The following is a 19187-nucleotide window of genomic DNA, read 5'->3' on the forward strand; positions in this document are numbered from 1 at the left end:
CAGAGGCTCGGAGTTGCTATTGGTCAAGTCCTAAGCAGAGAAGTTGGTTAGATTCAACCTAAAGCTCCTTCAGGTGAGGGAGCAGCCAAGGGGCCAGAGAGGATTTTCCTTTGGAACGATGATACGCTCAAAATTATAAAGCACAGAGATATAAAAAGCATTTTTTCCAGAGAGAAAAAAAGGAACCATTATTTTTGAATATTTCTGAAATTAAAAACAATTAAGCTATGCCTATATTTACTTTAGCTGATGACTCATTTTAGTACTTACAAGCAGTGAAAAAAATTGAGAACTATGTATGTTAAGAACAAAGGAAAAGACAGAACTGCATCACCTATACCACAAATAAATCTCAGGTCCAGGGTTTTCTAAGAGCTTTCACTGAGAAGATAATATTGGGGGGGGGGGGGGGGGGGGGGGGGGGGGGGGGGGGGGGGCAAGGTGGGGAGGGGAGAGAAGGATAAGGGAGCCATAATTCATTACAAAATGCTCTAGTAATATTCAGAATAAAGAATATGCCATATGAAACCCCCAACTTTTCCAAACCATTTCTTTAGGAAGATTAACAGCCTAGATTCTGAAATAGAACAGATCTTCAGGTCTGCATATAAGGTTATCAGTATCCCTTTGGGATACAGGACTTAAGAGTGATTTAAGCTATAGGGCTAGGCCTAGAAAGAGGGATCTAAAAGGGATTTCACTTGTCATTTCTCTGCTTTTGGAAGTGGGCATGGAATATACATTATAATTCCCACTTTTCTCATGGGGAATACTAGGGTTTAGAGCAATCAAACATCTTATCCTCTGCCATAAAAGACTAGTGGTAAGCTTAGAACAATAGTTCATGCTGAGACTTGGTTTGACCACCTTCTCTAAAAGGCCACTGTGCTGGTCTACTACAGAAAAAGAAATAATTATAAAAAAATAAAGAATGAATGTTGCAAAATTGTAATGTCCAAGTTCGGCTCTTCTTTATTTTTTTTTCTTTTTCTTTTTTGGAAGAGGTAGGGGACTATAGGTGTGGAATAATGCAAAATATCAGACTCTTCCAATATACTGTTTCTTTTTTTTTTTTTTTTTTTGAGGCAAGTGAAGTTGAATAAAATGCTCAGGATCACACACTAAAAGTGCAAGGCCTGATCCTCCTGACTCTAAGATTGGTGCTCTATCCACCCTAGCTGCCCATTGCTGCTTACTCTTTGAAGATTTTTTTTCCTTCTTCTTGCATTGTAAGGGATGAGTATAGGCAAGGGCAAGAGATAAATTCAGAAATGTGAATGATGTAAAGCCAAATGTATCAATAAAAATTTATTTGTTAAAAAATCCTTCACCAACAGAAGATAAGTCTTAGACAATTACTGCAGCTAAATAACTTGTCACCCATAGGCTGTTCTTGGATAGCAGACAAAGACTCCATCACCTGGGCAAGACTGAATCAGTTTGCACTCCATTAGATACCCTTTAAGAACTCAACTTAACAGTTTTTAAAAGAAGGTACCATCTATCATGAAGTGGGGGGGAGGAGGGGGGGAGAAAGCATTGCCTTAACTATAATTTTGCCTCCTAAAGCCTACAGCAAGTATGGAGGCAATGCAAAGAAGTGTCAAGAGACACATCAGTCAGGAACAGAGTAATGTTGCAAGGAAAATGGTGACTCTTCTTGGTGACCTTCCTGAATTATGTGATGAAATACTTGATTTGGAAAGCACTGTTTGAACAGAGGGAAGGCAGCGTAAATACTAGAAAGGAAATTGTGGAATCTCTGAGGAACAATTTAACACTATCTGTCTCATATGGTATAGGCAAAGTACTCAAAATTTTTAATGGATCTTGGACCTCATCCATGGGGACATCTGTTCCAATAATGCAGATAGCAATTTTAGATTTTATTTTATATATAATACGCAACTCTTGCCCATGAGCTGCAGGGAATTCACTACAGGGACACCAGGATACTGGGGACAGAGGGGTGGGGAGGGGAGTTCCTCTCATTTCTGCTTGACATCCTGACTATACTAATGGAATATAAATAATCCACTGGCTATCCCTTGCTCTTACCACATACTTAATTCATCTTCTTTTTTACTCACACATTTCTTTGATGACATCTTTTACACTGCTTTTCTTTTCTTCTTTTTTTTTTTTTGAAGTGTGTATCAACCTGCTCAATATACAATATGACTTTCTAATACTCTTGGGGTGATCCTCAATTTCAATATTTCAGAAATCAGCGTTCCATAACTGTCAGCCACATAACAGTACTAATTGGAAAAAGGGGGTGGAGTAGAATGTCTCCCAATCCCTAAAATGACAAGGTACAATCTAAAGTAGCTACCTCTATCAAGGAAGAGAAATTCTTTGGGCTAAATCCTCAGCCAGAAAAAGTACCTACAAAATAAAATCCAGACTTTGGAGACTTACCTTAATTCAGGGTAGACATTTTCAAGGTACCATTTGAAGGGTTTGCAACTAAGTTTCTTCCTTAGTTCTAGTCGACTCTGAATACTAAGGAGGACGACATAAGGAAAAAACCATCACCATTATTGATCACAGTAAGGGTATTAAATAACACTTCCAATCTGGTTCCAACTTACCTTTCTTGCTTCATTTCATAGCACTTCCCTTCATGAACATTATATTCCAGCTAACTTGCTGTATGTACCCTGAGTTCAACACTCTATCTCCATGTCTGTTCCTCCATGATATTCATTTCTCACCTTTACCACTTATAATCTGTACCTTACCTTCAAGACTGAGCACAGGTACTCTTTTTGATGTGGAGCCTTTTCCAATAATATCACTAGCCCCAACCCTGCCCCCCCCCCCCCACACTTCTTCAAGTTGCCAGTGCTTTCTCCTTCCCTAGACAATTCTGTATTTGTTTATCTATGAACAATTGCATCCCTCTGTTCCCAGAAGACTATAAGCTTCTAGAAGGCAGAGATTTTTTTGCTTTTGTATTTTGATTAGAGCAGAAATCTAGTCTATATCAGACAACTAAGTAGTGTTTGTTGTTGAACTGAACTGAATATAGCCTCCTTCTACCCAATGCTAAAATATATTCCACTTGTAGTATACCCCTTCCTTTCTATGGTGTATGACTTCTCATGGTATCATTGCGCCTGAGGCTCATGCCCCTGATTTGGGGCCTTTTATTTTTCCTTGAGGTTAAGATTCATTCTTTGACAACTAGACAGCTGTTGGGTTTTGGGGGGCTAAAGTGCTAGCAAAAAATACCCCAAATGCTTTTGAATGAAGTAGAGGAAAGAAGAAGAGGCAATACTTACTTCCCATAAGGAACATTTCTGGCTGAAGGCACTGCTGCATAGTAAAAATTTTTATATTCATCCATCCAGACTTCTGCTGCCCGGCGAGTATTTCTAAGAACAACAACAACAACAACAACAACAATAAAAGTGTTTTGAGAAGCTTCCTGCCATCATCCCTGTGTGAACTCCTCTGTGGTGACAGCTTCTTTCTACCTGGGCTTTTCCATGAAACCTGTCAGCAAAGGAAGGTCCAGGCTATAATGAATGCCCTACAGAACATAGCAAAGCAAGAGCCTTCTACAGTTCAAGCTCCTTAAGGGTAAGGGTTATACCATAGATAGCACAATGTTCCTCAAAATGGCCACCATAGTGCTGTGCATTTGGTAGGCAACCAATAAATGCATCTTGAATGCAAGAGAATTCTTTTTTTTTTTCAATTTACAATATCACCATGACCCTTTTTCTATTTTATTTTTTTCAAGATCACTTTCAACATTCACTTTTATAAGATTTTTGAATTCCAAATTTTTCTCCCTTCCTCCCTCCTCCTGTTCTTGTGCCTAGACAGCAAGCAAATCTGATACAGGTTATTCCTGTACAATCATAATAATCTTATTTCCTCATTAGTCATGTTGTGAAAGAACAATCAGAACAAAAGGGGAAAACTATGAGAAAGAAAAAACAAAAAAGAAGTGAAAATAAATAGTATGTTTCGATCTGCATTCAGACTCCATAGTTCTTTCCAAGAGAATTCTTGTTGCTTTTCTTTCCAGCATACTAATTTTCCAAGAATGAAAGGAGAGACCAGAGGGCTGGCTGAGACATTTTGATGTGGAGGGACTAGGGCAGTATTACATTAAAGAACACAAAAGAATTCCTATCATCCACAGAGTGCTAGGCATGGTGCCTAATATATGCAATAACAGCTTTACTCTCCAGGTATTCATAGGTTAAGAGTATAGAAACAACAGACATATTTCTTTAGGAAAAAAAAAAAAAAGAAAGGAAAAGGAAAGAAAAGAAGAGATGATTTAATATTTACATTATTCTTTTCTTCCTATCTGCCTGAGGTGAGCTGGTGTCTTGTTTTGACAAGGAATATAGATTAAAAGGAGATGACCTTAAGAATACATCTCCAGGGCTCACTTTGCATCATACAGGGGCAACACAGACAAGGATCTGAGCTTTCATTTGTCAGATGAAAACCCATACATCCCTAACCCTCACAATCATGCATGGCTCTGCAGCTAATGGAGAGGTTAAATCATGGGCCAAACATCATGGAAATATGAAGATTCATGAGATTCAAGGATACTGGGGCCGGTTAAATTTAAATGTGTAACATTTATTAAAGACTGTCAAACCTGCATTCCATCTAACCAACAACAACAAAAAATCTCTGAAACAATTGTGGAACATTAAAACAGACTGCCTTGGCTCACATCACAGATCCAGCCAAAACAGACATGCTGGTCATCTCCTAGCACATATGACTTTACAGGCTACCCATTTTTACGAAAATCTCAAAATATAAAACATATTTGCATTACAAAAGTGTTCCACGATTTTAAAAATTGATGCATTTCTTTAAATAAAATTTAAATAAATTCCTTTAAATAAAACATTTTCCAGGTATGCCAGGAATAGTGGAAGGAAAGTTGCAATGGTAGTCACATAATCTGGGTTCAAATTCTGGACCACATAGGAATAACTTGTGTGACTTTGAACAAGCTAGATCATTGCTCTGGACCATAGTTTCTTCATTCTTAGAGGAGTTTGGAATAAGATGAGAGAGAAGAATTATTACAGATTTTATACTTGAAAAAATCTTTGGAGATCACTGAGTTCAAGCTTCTATCACTTACACAGGATCACATATCTAGTTAAATATTTAAGATAGGCTCTGAATTCAGACTTTCTTAATTCCAAGTCCAGTTGTAAAGATTGTAAATCTAGGTGGCACAGCAGATAAGAGCTCCAGGAAGACTCAACTTTCTGAGTTCAAATCTGGCCTCAGACACATACTAGCTATGTGGTCCTGGACAAGTCCCTTTATAATTTGCCTCAGTTTCCTTATCTGTGATATGAGCTGGAGAGGGAGATGGCAAAGCACTCCAGTGTCTGCAAAAACTCCCCCCCAAAAACAAAAAACCCTCCAAAATGGGGTCACAAAAACTTAGACATGGCTGAAAAACGACTCAAAAAATGATCATAAGGTGATTTGATTTCCATGGAGCTTTTTGGGACCCTATCTCTCACATGATGTGCACTGGCACGCATATTTCTGTGAGATGGGGCTGCTTGATATTTTTCATATCAATTACATTTAAGAGATAATTATGAGATGCTGGGCCATAGAGAAATCCCAGAGAAAAATCATTATAAATTTTTTTTTTTAGAATGTTGTGGTACTCCCACATTTCTACTGCTGAATGGACATCTTTCATTCTTTGCCTCTGCCGCTTACTATATAACCTCAAACAAAATACTTCCATTTTTCTGAGTCTCTGTTTACTCATCGGCAAAGTTAAAGATTTGAACATGATGATCCCTGTTGCTCCTTCAAGTACTAACATTTGATGATTCTAATGTTTGTGTATAACACATCCATCCAATTCAATTAATATATCCAAAATCCACTGATTTGATACTTACTATGTGCAGAGTATTACATTAGGCACTGAGGGAGATGAACACATGCACAGACACATACACAGATACTCCAATTAAGACATGGTTCTGTCCCCATAGACTTCATAATTTCATGGTGGGAGTTGGGGAATCATGGATGACACAGTCATGAAAATGCAAGAACTATAATAAAGAATATATTTTTATAAAAGTATAAGATAGGTAGAGCACTACAAGAGGGTTGATGAAAAGATAATTTCCAAATAGGGGTATGGGAGAAGAGAAAGCTTCATGAAAAAGGTTGTGAATTGAAATATTATATACAACCAAATCTAATTTCCTAAGAAGCTATTTGTTTTTTAATTGATATTAATTTATAATTTTTTTGTTTTTATAATTCTATATTATTATTCTATATATAATTATAAATTAACTTTGAAATTAATTTAATTTTTCTCCTTACTTTCTGGTCATTTTGCTGCTTACTACCAATCTCTAGTAAAACAAAGTCAAGGTGAACAGAGAAAATTTCATATCAGTCACTTCAAGATTCTCATTTGCTGTTTAAAAAAAATGTCTTAAGTGAAGGGAGTTAAAATTTGTTTAAGCTGAGATTTCTGAGATCTGATATGTATCTTCATTTTATCATGTTATCCATCGCTAGATAAGCCAGGCAGGCCAAACCTAACAGCCCCATTGACCCCCAATGATCTTCACCAAGTTTGAATTCTATGCTATTAATTCAGGGAAATGCTTCCTTTGGGGTGTATTCATTTGCTGTGGGAAAAACAATAAAATTCTAAATTCTACCAAGTAGTTCACTGAGTCTTATAATATTAAAAAATTTCTAATATTATAAACTACCAGCACAGCATAGAGCCTGGCACACAGTGTTTAATAAACATTTATTGATTGACTGACTGATTCCTTCTCTTTTACCTGTGTCTAAGCTAATAAAGAAGTAACTATTAAGTGCTTACTATGTGTCATGAAGGGGCAGCTAGGAGGCACAGAAGACAGAGTGCTGAAATCTGTGTTCAAATCAGACCTCAGGCACTTACTAGTTGTGTGACCCTGGACAAGTCACTTAACCCTGTTTACCTCAGTTTCCTCATTTATAAAATGAGCTGGAGAAGGAAATGAGCTGGCAAACCTCTTAGAAAATAATCTTTGCTAAGAAAATCCCAAATAGGATAATTAAAAGTCAGATACAGTTGAAAAAAATGACTAAACAATTATGTGACAGGCACTGTGTTAAAAAAAATATTGACAAACATTATCTCACTTGACCCTCACAACAACTTTGGGAGGTACATCCCATTATTACCTCTATTTTACAGCTGAGGAAGCTACGCAATTAAATGACTTGCTTAGGGTTACCCAGCTAGCAACCATCTGAGGTCATATTTGAACTTAAGCCTTTCTGATTGCATCCACTGTGCCTCCTTGCTGCCCCGCCTGGCATATAATAAGCATTTAATAGTTGCTTCTTCATTCCCTCCTTTCAAAAAAAAAAAGAATAGCTTGGACACAGGTAGGAAAGGAAGACTCAATCAGCAAATATTTATTAAGCACTGTGTGGCAGGGTCTGGGCTAGGTGCTAGAATTATAAAATGCTAATAGAAATGGAAATTTTACTGTTGAGGATCTGTGGGGGCTTTGTAATGGAAAACAATGTAAAACCTTTCACCTGAAAAGTTCCAGGAGATGAAACTTTCAGTTTCCAAAATGATGATGAAATACCTTCTACTTATGAATTAACTCTGAGCAAAAACAGCTTCAAAGTTGTTATGTATTAAGTATTTTATGTAAATATTATGGCAACCTGCTTACAAGAAGGGGCTCTAGACTGAGTGGCTTCTCCATGTTTCAGGTGGAGAAAGAACTTATGAGAATCTGTCCTATAATTTCAGATCCTGAATTCCAGGAGGGAATAGAAATAACGGCCAGTGAAAGCAAAAGGAAAACCAGCTGAGAATACTGAATGGGCAGGCGATCATGGTGGACAAATGGTGTGAAGGCACGTGCCTACTTTGTTGAGAAAATAGCACTAATATATGACAGAACTTTGGTTATAAGAATCAGGTGAGGAACTTAAACTTTGGGGCTGTTCTTTCTGATATACCCAAATAGCAATTCAGTCAGCTAAACAATTTTTAAAAATAAGCCTGATAAACCAATTACTAAAGTGAAATGACCAATTTCACTGATATGTCCAATTCAGTAGTTCACACACATAGCACACAATCTTATTCTTCTCCCTATATTTATTGTATAATCTATGTTTTGTCATAGATCTCTCTCCTTTCTTAAACAAGCAAGCTTGCATCGATTTATTTAAGAGAGGCATGAGGGCATATAAAAAGCCTTCTGCCCTTGGATGCAAGTTTTGGGTTCAAATCCTATTGGTTGAGGAAGCTAACTAGATGAAACTAGATGAAGCTGGATGAAGCACTGGATAGAACACCGGCCCTGAGGACCTGAGTTGAAATCTAGCTTCAGACACGATTTATTAGCTGTGTAGTCCTGGGCAAGTCACTTAACCCTACTTACCATACACCAAACCAAACCAAAAAAACCAAAAAAACCAAAAAAAAAAACATTACTGGTTGTATGAGACCTTAGTCAAATGGTACAGTAGAAAGTAATAATACTGATTCTGGAGTGGGAGATGTTGATTCACATTCCATCTTGGTCTTCTACTCAATGGCCATCTCTATGTAACCCCAATATCCTCATCTGTAAAATGATATGGTTGAGCTAAGATCTCTTTCTGCTCTAAACCTACAATACTATTACTTAGCTTCGCTGAATTTTAGTTTATTTGTTTGCAAAATGAAGTTAATAAAATTTGGGTACCTACCCCATTAATTGTTGAGAGGAAAAGTATTTACTTAAATGTTATATATGTATGAGCTCTGGTTATTTATATTCTTTTGAAAAGCACTTTGAAATCTACTACAAGGAAGGCACTTCAGGGATATGAAGATGACTAACATCTTGTCCCCACGGACCTCAATTAATAGGCAAGATAAGACATACACATATATAAATGAAAGTAGCACATAATAAGTGCTTAAATGAATTACAAATCAAATGTTAGGGAAGATCTGGAAATCTTCACAGAGCAGTTAGATCTTTACTGAACCTTCAATAATAGGCAGCAGCTCAACAGGCATTGATGGAGTGGAAGCAATTAAATACAGTGATAGGAGGCAGGAGTTGTTAAGAAGTTCGAAGATCCATAGGCAATTCATATTTAATTTGTACTCTCATTTCAAATGAGTGGCAGACCTAACAATTTTATTAAATTAAAATGCCTATATTCATTTTTCCTCCCCAAGTTGTCTTCTTTAAAATATATATACACACATATTACACATATGTTTTTTAATTTACAACATTTATTTTTCTTTTCTGCCTTTCCTCCTTCCTACTTACTCTCACCCCAAGATTTCTTTCTTTGAAAACTTTCTGTTTATGTCTATTAACTTTTTATTAATTTGGCAAAACTCTTGTTCTTGTAAATTGGAATCAGTTCCACGTTTTAGCAAAAAGATATATATATTAAAAAAAGTTTGCTGCAATGATTTTCTTCATCCCAATTTACTTGCTTCTTTTCTAATTTTAGTTGCACCAGTTTTGATTGTGCAAAAATCCTTTAAAATTTTCTATAATCAAATTGTCCATTTTACCTTCTATGATCCTCACAGTATTTTGCTTGGTCATGAATTCTTCCTCTATTCATAGAGCTCACGGATAATTTCTAAATACCCATATTCTTAATTCAATGTTACTGAATTTTTTGAATTGCAAAGACACACAGACAATCATTTGGCTCAGTATCCTCATTTTAGAGATGAGGAACTGAGGTATGGAGAGGTTAAGTAAATTGTTAAAGATCAAATATCTAATCACATCTTAAATTAATCATTCTGCATAGAAACATTGAGTATTTAAGTTAGCGTAGTCCCCAGATCTGTAGCATAAATATCCCTGTGAATTAAAAAAAAAAAAGTTTTGAAATTGTATTTGACATACAATACAAAATTTAGCATCTAAGCCAAAAGATCTTATCCTTATTCAAAACAAAAATAACCTGTGGTTTAGGATTTTCTTTCAGAGGTTATTTCCCCTGCCTTCCAGGGAGATGTTTAGTTGAGTGTGGTAGCTGTAACTTATTCAGGAGAAAAACAGAATGAGTTAGAACAATTTTTTTTTAAAGTTAAAAGCTTTTTTAAAAAGCTGCTTACCGGGCAAACACAGTGCCACTGCCTCCTGGAAAACTATAGGGATGCTGCTTCCGGAACACGTGCCCAACTCGGCTGCAAGGGATGATCTCTAGGCTGCCACCACATTGCCATACTCGAAATGAAATCTCTGTAACAATAATTGAGAACAAGTGACTATTCAAAGAATGAGACGAATGTTTAACATCTCCAGACATTCTCATTCTTACACTAGGTGAACTCCTGATTTGTTGACTGGTGAAACATGATCACTGAATACAATGTTGATTGAATTAAAACATTTCAAAGGACTTAAATAAATCAATTAACACAGAGGTTTTGAATTATTATGTCTTCAGCTTTAATAAGACTCTAAGAAATCATTAGCATAACATCTTATCCCATATAGAAATTCCTCATAAAACATACCTGGTAATCTTGTCTCTTAAACACTTTCACTGAAAGGGAAGTCACTATCTTACATTATCTATTCCATGTTTGAAAACTGCTCTAATAGTCAGAATATTATTCCTCAATTGAAGCAAAATCCATCTTAATCTTATATGCATTGCTCCTAGGTTTACTTTCTAGACTAATAAAAAAAAATGTATCCCCCTTCTACCCTTCAATAACAGATTTAAAATTATTTAGAGACAGCTAACACATTAGCTTTCTTCCCCCCCACCCCCCAGGCTAAATATCTTAAATATTCTTTCAGCTGATATGAAAGTCCTCCAATATTTTTTGCCATCATGTCTCTCCTCTGCATGTATTCCACTTTGTCAATCATCTTAAATGCTGAATCACTGACCATTTTCCAGATGTGGTATGACCAGTTCAGCATAAAGCCTCAGGCAACATTAGCTTTTTTGCAATCATGTTATCATGCCACATTGCTTTTTCACACTGAATTTGCAGTTAATTAAAACTTCTAAATCTTGTTTCATGTAGGCTACTACCAAAAGACATTTCTCCCTCCATCCTTGCATAGGCAGCCGAATTTTTCCAAAGATAAGTGCAGGAAACGAGAAGGTTGGACTAGATCAGAGGGGACAAACTCATAGCCCACCCTACCCAACATTCTTGAGTTTGGCCAGAACCAGATTAAAATGAAATTGGGAACACCAACAAAATAAATAAAAATATACAAACCCAAAGATAATGTTAATCTATGGTTTTCTAAATCAGCAGGTAGGAAAGGGATGAAACAATTCATCCCACCAAAAAGGCTTGTTTAAAAGGAACACATATGCACATATGCAAATATATTAGTAGATGCACTATCTGAATTTGACACCATTGGACCAGGTGATCCTTAAGACCCTTTCTACCTCTAAAGCCAATGATCTCTCTTTCATCTTGTTAGATTTGGTCTATCATTCCAGTGAGCCAAAATTCTTTTGAATACTGATTTTTTCATTCATTCTCAGCTTTGTGTCTCTTCCAACTTGGATATACATGCCTTCTGTCTCTTTATGCAAGTCATTAAGACAAATGTTGACCAGAAAGGGCCACTAGAGGCACCTCCCTACTTTCCGATCTGTCTCTCTATCTGGGTTTGTTTCTCTTTCTCTCTCTTCACCCTTTTCCACTATCGATAAAGCTGTCCAACCAGGTACAAATCTACCTACCTGTATTAATTAATGTCTAGCTGATATTTCTCTATCCTGTGTATAAAGATATTCTAAGAGAGCAAGTCAGCAACACTAGAAAGTAACTGGGGAACTGAACAATATGTGATCCTTAAAATGAAAGACCTAAATAACATTTTAAAAGTATCCACATGGAGACAGCTAGTTGGTGCAGTGGATAGAGCAACAGCCCTGAAGTGAGGAAGACCTGAGTTCAAATCTGGCCTCAGACACTTAACACTTCCTAGCTGTGTGACCCTGTGTGACACTTAACCCCAATTGCCTCAGCCAAAAAAAAAAAGTATCCACATGAAACTTTGTAATTAGACAAAGAAGATAATTAAACATCTAGTTCCTTCTAATACTACTATTTTAATATTAATTGAGCACTAGCCTATGTTTCTGCTTTTTCATCGATAAAAGGTTCTCAGTTAAAATTTTAAAAATTTAAATGAAAAAAATATTTTTACTCTGACTTTCTGCTTTATTCCATCAGGAAAAGTTTACAAATAATCTCATGAATTCCAGTCTTGATGCTAGACTGCTGATTCAAAGAGGCTTGTTTTTTACAAACCACTTACTTTGATAACCTTCAAACCTGTTTTACTTTCACTGCACATAAATGCTGGCTTGGTTTCTATCAACAAGAAAATAATACAACTCAATAATAAAATAATTCATCCCCAGGCAGCATATAGGCTTGGGTAAAAAGCACACACATATATACATAAATAGAAATATGTTACGAAGTGCTTAAAAAGTATTTGTTGATTAGTGAATCCTTTCTTGTTGATTGAAAAAGTAAATTTTGGCTCAATACTTGTTCAAATTACAACACATTCTAAATTAGCTGAGTCTGAATTAATTAGGTTTATTGGATACTGAAGTCATTTTAAAAGTTAAAAAATTAAAAGATTATTGGTACCATAGCTTTAAAGATTGAAGGGAACTTGAAGACCATTTAATCCCCTTCCTTTTTTTTTTTTTTTTTTTTTTAAACAGAAGAGGGAAACAAAGTCCAAACATGTCTAAGATATTCTAAGATATACAGGTATCCAGTGGCTTAGTTAGAATTTATAACTCAAGATTTGATGGTGTTTCCATTATACTAGTATATGATAGGAATAAATTTTTAGGCTCCATAAGATTGCATTTACACATAATACTTACTTTAAATAAAAACTCAAGATTGTTAAGAAGCCCCCCCCCCATTAAGAATTAATTATGCAAAGTCTAGTTTTCATAAGAAAAACAAATGTTGTTTTCAGTAATGTTTGACTGATCCCATTTGGAGTTTTCTTGGCAAAGATATTGGAGTAATTTGCCATTTTCTTTTCCAGTTCATTTTACAGATGAGGTACTGAGACAACATGGATTCAGTGACTTGCTCAAAGTCACACAATTAATAAGTACCTGAGGCCATATTTGAACTTACAAAGACAAGACTTTCTGACTTCAGACAAGGCACTCTATGCACTGGGCCATCCAGCAACTCATTTATTCCCTTGTCTCGAGAAATATTGATTCTGTGTTATAGGGAACCTGAAGATCAATTTATTTTTCCAAATTACCAAAAAGGTACAATGGCTCTATATTAAAAAAAATAATAATAATGGAAGATTTCTTAGTCTAAGTGGAGATGCTTGAAAATTTTCAATAATAATTAGATTTGGGCATATAGCGCTGCAATGTTACCATGGATAATACATGGGTAGAAATTAAATAACTGGCTACCTCTGCCACATGTGATTTGCAGCCAAAGTCCACAGCAACAGTAAAGAAAAGGGAGGTGGCCTGTAGGTTATACATCCTTTGAAAAGCAGGACCTTATTCCATCAAAAAATCTGGAGCAGAAAACTCCTAGGGAAATATCCTATTGCCTCCAACAATGAGAGGAGAAAAATTTCTTGCAGATGAAACGCTAAGACACTGGATTTAGCTTTCCTCCTGGTTTACTGACCCTTTCCTAATATTATTCCTTTGATATATACCTTATTCTATTCTCAAGTCACCATACTATAAAATTCTGTAATATAACTCACATTTATATTAATTTCACAAACTTTGTGACCTATCTAGTTCTAATACTACTAAACTCATTTTACAGACAAAGGAACCTGAGAGAGCTTAGGATACTTGCCCGCAGTCACACCATTTGTAAATATCAGAACTGGGACTCTGTGACCTATGATCCTAGTACAATAATTTCAATAGCAAAGTACAGAAGCATAGAAATCAAAACAAAAGCAAAATAAGAGAATGTAAACAAATCTCTGTCTTTCATTCTGGCATTTGAGTGAAGGGCCTCCTTTCATTTTGGGGGAAAATACTGTCTCTGCATCATGTCACAAGATCCCAATTGGCAAGAATCACTTTAGAAGAACTAATCAACATATAGCACAGTGCTACACATCGAGTGTATATTGCTGTTGACATAAATAAAGCATTGCCTAATTTTCTAAAACATGTTATTTTTGATTGGGTGTAAAGTCACCCATGCTGAAATGTGTTCTAAAGTGGTCTTTCCATAAAAGCTGGGTGACTTGGAACCCTTACTAGAATCTTAATTAGTTGTATTACAGTTCTAGAAAAACCAGCTCTCTGCCCCACTCATACAAAGCCCAAGTATCTTCAGTTTAGATAAGCTCAAAAGAGCAGCCTTATTTTTTTTTAAACTTTTAGATATTTTTTTAAATTTAGTCACTAAATTTTCATGAAAAAATTACTTCAGCAATACAAATTTCTTCAGCAGTTGAAAGGCTCCAAAAATTATGCACAACATCAGCAAAAGTTTCAAGTCATCTAAATGATTAGAAAACAAACATCATGTCAGTTTCTTAAATGAAGGGGGAAAGGCCCATCTTTGGCCTTTACAACTTAAAAAAACCAAAATTATATTATAACTTTTAAAAAATCAAAGCTATTCAAAGCAATAGTATCATCAGATTTTTCTCCCTTTCCTAAATGCACTTGCAAAAAGATTCACCCAAAGGCAAAAGATAATAAAAAGGAAAACTCAGTGGCCAAAGATAATTAGCTCAGAAGTAAGTACTTGAAATTAATGGCTTCAAGCAAAAAAACCAATCTTTTCAGTTCTAACTGTGGTGCAACTATTAAATCACAGTTATAAATCTATGAAATTAAATTGTATCTAGGTAATAATAATTTGCAAGGTCTAATTTTTTAAAAAAGCAAATAAAACTAGGAGGCTTTTGCACAAGTATTCAACAAAGAATTATACTCATTGACCTCAATTCTAGCTCATTTGATAACTGAGACTCCATCATATCCCAAGAATCACTATCTTAATTGAGAGATGGAAACTGGTTATTTTTTTTCCAGGTTTTGCTGGGTATTTTCCTCCCAGGAATGGTCTCCTACAAGACTTATAGAAAATCTACTTCTCCCCTTCAAATTTCACTCTACATATACACATTTCTGCTTCTGCAGTCTGTCCCCACTATATTTCCAAGCTTGCAGATCCTTATTTACAACAAGGCTAACATTAACAAGAACATCTCGTTAGTCAGATCTTCATTCCCCATAATCAGATTATCATTCTCATTCCTTTTTTCCAACATCTTTTAATTGAGAATCTGTTGTCTGTGAGTCTATTCTTTGATATTTCTCCAGAACTAGATAGCCAAGCACTCTGAGCTTGCATAAATTAGACATTGCTTTCTATCAAAAGACTAGGTATTCTGAAGAAACAAGACACATACCCAGGTTTTCTCCTCCCCATACGTCCATCATCATATCGTACTTTCCCAGTTCTTCAAAGTAGAATTTATCCATCACAAACAACCCGCCAGCGATCATGGGGGTTCTAAAGAAGCAGAAATGGGGAAGGGAGGGAAGAAAGGAAGAGATTGGAAATCAGTCAGAAGTTTTCTCTCTTTCAGAGCTGTCCAATATCCAAACTACAGATTGATTTTCAAAATAAACTCCAGCCAGTATTCCACACTTAGGATTCAAACAGCTTCGTTTTTCTTCTACCACTGCAGGCATAGCAGGCCAACAATTTACTGCCTTGACATTATACAGCCCACTAGGGATACTGAAAACTACAGGACAAAATTTGATGATTTACTCAGGGCAAATTGTTTCTCTCTGGATCAGTCTCCTTATCTGTAAAATGGGGATTGCAGTGCTTGACATTTCCTCCTTAGGGCAATAAGCTACACAATGTACTCAGACATGAATTCAATCTATAAAAATTAGCCAGAGAATACCTAATGTATATCCTAATACCCTAGTGTATCCTCACTAATTTCCTATAATATGTAGGAAGAGTGTAACAAAATAAAGGAAGGCAAGCAATTATAAAGCAAGCCACTATCACTTTTGAACTTCCAGAACATAACCTGTTGACACAAGGAAGCCAAGTCTAGGAAAAACCAAAAACAATACCGGCTTCAACAAAGTTGTTACACTTTTGTGGTACTTAATATATTTTTACAATAACACTAAGGAAAAACAGATCTGATCACCTAAACTGGGGGATATAGACAGGTCAGGCTTTTCTTAAAAATTTCAAAGCACATTATCAACTAATGGATGGAGATGTCTACACCCTGTGTGAGAAGATGAGAGATATGGAGACAAAATGCTGGGCCAATTATATAGCAACTTAATGGTTGGAAAATGGTACTGAAACCAATTTTTTAAACATCATCTTTAAAAGATGTGACAGAACTTACTTTATAGGAGCAACTGGATTTCCTTGGCGTGCTCTCCTCTGCTCAGGGGTCATGTAGTCCCATTTGAATACTAAATTCCAATCAAAACCTATATGTGAGAGAAGATTCAAAACAAAATAAATGAGAAGTCACAAAGTGAAATGTGGCAATATGCTTCTTTACCCCATACCTTTTATCTTCCATAGTGAAAAGCCTTTTGTTAATAAAATCTGGATATGTCTGAAGAAAAGTCCAAGACATGTCTTAAGCAATATTTCCCGTCTCTCCCTCTACTACCCTGAGCACCCAGATCTGTGCATTTTTAGAAGACCCCTTTTATTGCTGAGGAAACTGGGATACAGAGAAGTCAAAGGTCATACAGCTACTCAGTGTCTGAGGCCAGATTCGAACCCTGCTGCTATTAAACATTCTCTTAATTCTCTTCCCTGAAAGAAACCCCTTTTATGAATTAGGCTAAATAAAATAAAAATAAAGGCATGAGGGGTTAGAATATGGAAGATTTTAGGAGAGAATAAGATTGAAAAAGTGAGAAACTTCTAACAGATTTGGACCTTGCTGAGTATGAATTTTTTTTTATGCTCTAACTAAAGTTAGGGAGGCTCATGTTTCCAAGAAAATTAAGTATCTCTGGAAATAAGCATATACATCTATGCTATGAGGTACAGTGACTAGAGCACTAAGCCTAGTAAGAAGACCTGAATTCTAAGCTAGTCTCGGCATTTCCTATCTGGGATACTCAGAAAGTTACTTAACCTCTGCTTGCCTCAGTTTCCTCCAATTTGGGGTACATCTGTCTCATAGTGCTATTGTAAGGACCAAATAAAATAATGTTTGTAAAGCACTTAGCACAGTGCTAGGCACATAGGAGGTACATAATAAATGCTTGTTGCCTTCCTTTCTCCTCTATTTACACTCCTGCTGAGATTTTATCTTTAATTCTCAAACTTTTGTTCCTTAGAAGCACATAAAGGCCATGTCACTTGTTAATTCTCTCCAGTCATATTAAGTGATCTGGCCAACACTGCTGCAACTCAGAAACTTTGTGCTCTAGCTTCCACAGATGTGGCAGACATACTAAGCTATTCCCACTTTTGCTCTCTTTTGGTTACAGCTTTAGCTACGCTTAAATGTAATTTCCCACTTCTGTGTATTTTGTATTCAGGGCTTTGTCTACACTGTTTGCTATGGTGCATTAAAATGGGGAAAGTGAGAACAAAAAGGCTGCCTGGTGGCTTTGCCCAATGGGCTCCCAGGGTCTCCTGGGGGCTGGCCCACCAAAGGGCCTTTCTAGTGAGTTTATCAGGCTGCAGATTCACAGTGATGCCTGTTTGAGTACAGAGAAAACATCTGGTTTTCAGGTAGCAGGAGCAGGATGATGCACAAGGGAAGATTTTTTAAAAAATCAGCTCTTGCCACCATGGAAACTCCAGCTACTGTACCAAGAATCCCAGCATGTCGGCGGGTTCCGGCTCATCTGATCCAGACCCGTTTGTTGCATGCCTACGGCAGAAAACCTGCCATGTTGTACACAAAACATTCCCATGTGCAAAATTAATGTAAACTAGAAAATCAGCCTGAAGACTGAGGCTCATTCAGAGAAAACTCAATTAGCCAACTTGACTTGTATACCAACTTCTCCTTTTCAAAATTTGATCTGGTACCAAGGATGAGACTATAAGGACTGAATTTTTTTAAAATCTATTTTCTTTGATTTTTGTCCCTAATAAGATTCCCTCAAAATCCTGTGTCAACTTGGCCTTCTCTATTCTGATCAAATAATTTAAAACAGCTCCAACTGTTGGTTTCAGAAATCTGTTGTAGGAAAATCCTTACTTGTAGTAATGTGTGTTAAGAAAAAAAAATTCTTTTGAATATGCAAAGTACAAAAAAATTCAATTATATGGAAAACTTGGTGAATGAGTTGCCCAGGATAGCAGAATGCTTACCACTTAAGACATCAAAAATTTCTTTAATATTAAACATTTTGGATAAAAATCCTAAAGAACTACTACATCTCTCCATGCCTTATTCACATCAGCATCTGGGTGATTTAATGGATAAAGAGTCAGGGAAAGACAAGAAGCTTCCTGTTCAAATCCTAACTCAAATATTTAGTAGCTGGATGACTCTGAACAAGTCATCTAATTTCTTGGTCTGAATAACCTCACCTGCAAAATGGGCATAATACCTCAGAGAATTATTGCGAGAGTCCAATGAGTAAATGCTTATAAATTGCTTTGCAAACTTTATAAAAATGTTCAATATCATTATTATTATTGTTGTTATTGTTGTAGTGATAGGGACTAGACTTGTGATTTCATTAGCTTCTGAAACTTTTAGGTACGGAAACTCCCTTTACCAAAGCAGGTCAGCATCTTCCTGGAAATTTATAATCTTAGATAATTGCCTAGAGCATTGATAGATAAATTAAGTTGCCCAGGATCATACAACTAGACTTGAATCCAAGTCTTCCTGTCTCTGAGACTGGCTGTCTTGCTACCTTGCCTCTAGTATTATTTACTACATTCTGAACACATTTAATATCCTCTTAATGACTTAGGGTTATTGTTAATTAAGGACACCAATTATCATTCTATACCTACAGTGAGACTTTACTATCTATTGCAGTGTGCAGGGATCTTGGAGTTCACAATCCCAGCCTGAGGAGATTTGTGAACTGTTCTGTCAGAGGTTTATGATTTTAAAATGTCTTTGCTTCTGTCAGAA

The 19187-nt window shown here is 36.1% G+C and overlaps 1 protein-coding gene across 2 annotated transcripts in view; it reads right to left on the reverse strand.

Moving 5' to 3' along the window:
- The window catches only part of GALNT2 (polypeptide N-acetylgalactosaminyltransferase 2), a 246703-nt gene that overhangs the window by 18027 nt on the left and 209489 nt on the right, over nucleotides 1-19187 (reverse strand). For both annotated transcript variants that reach the window (XM_031966892.1, XM_031966891.1), the window contains exons 9-13: nucleotides 16461-16548; nucleotides 15483-15586; nucleotides 10154-10280; nucleotides 3288-3380; nucleotides 2422-2505 (exon numbers count right to left, since the gene is read on the reverse strand). In XM_031966892.1, the coding sequence (XP_031822752.1) occupies nucleotides 2422-2505; nucleotides 3288-3380; nucleotides 10154-10280; nucleotides 15483-15586; nucleotides 16461-16548 (496 nt within the window). The remainder of the gene's footprint in view (nucleotides 1-2421; nucleotides 2506-3287; nucleotides 3381-10153; nucleotides 10281-15482; nucleotides 15587-16460; nucleotides 16549-19187) is intronic.

The sequence above is a fragment of the Sarcophilus harrisii genome, chromosome 4 (genome assembly GCF_902635505.1).
Source record: "Sarcophilus harrisii chromosome 4, mSarHar1.11, whole genome shotgun sequence".
NCBI lineage: Eukaryota > Metazoa > Chordata > Mammalia > Dasyuromorphia > Dasyuridae > Sarcophilus > Sarcophilus harrisii.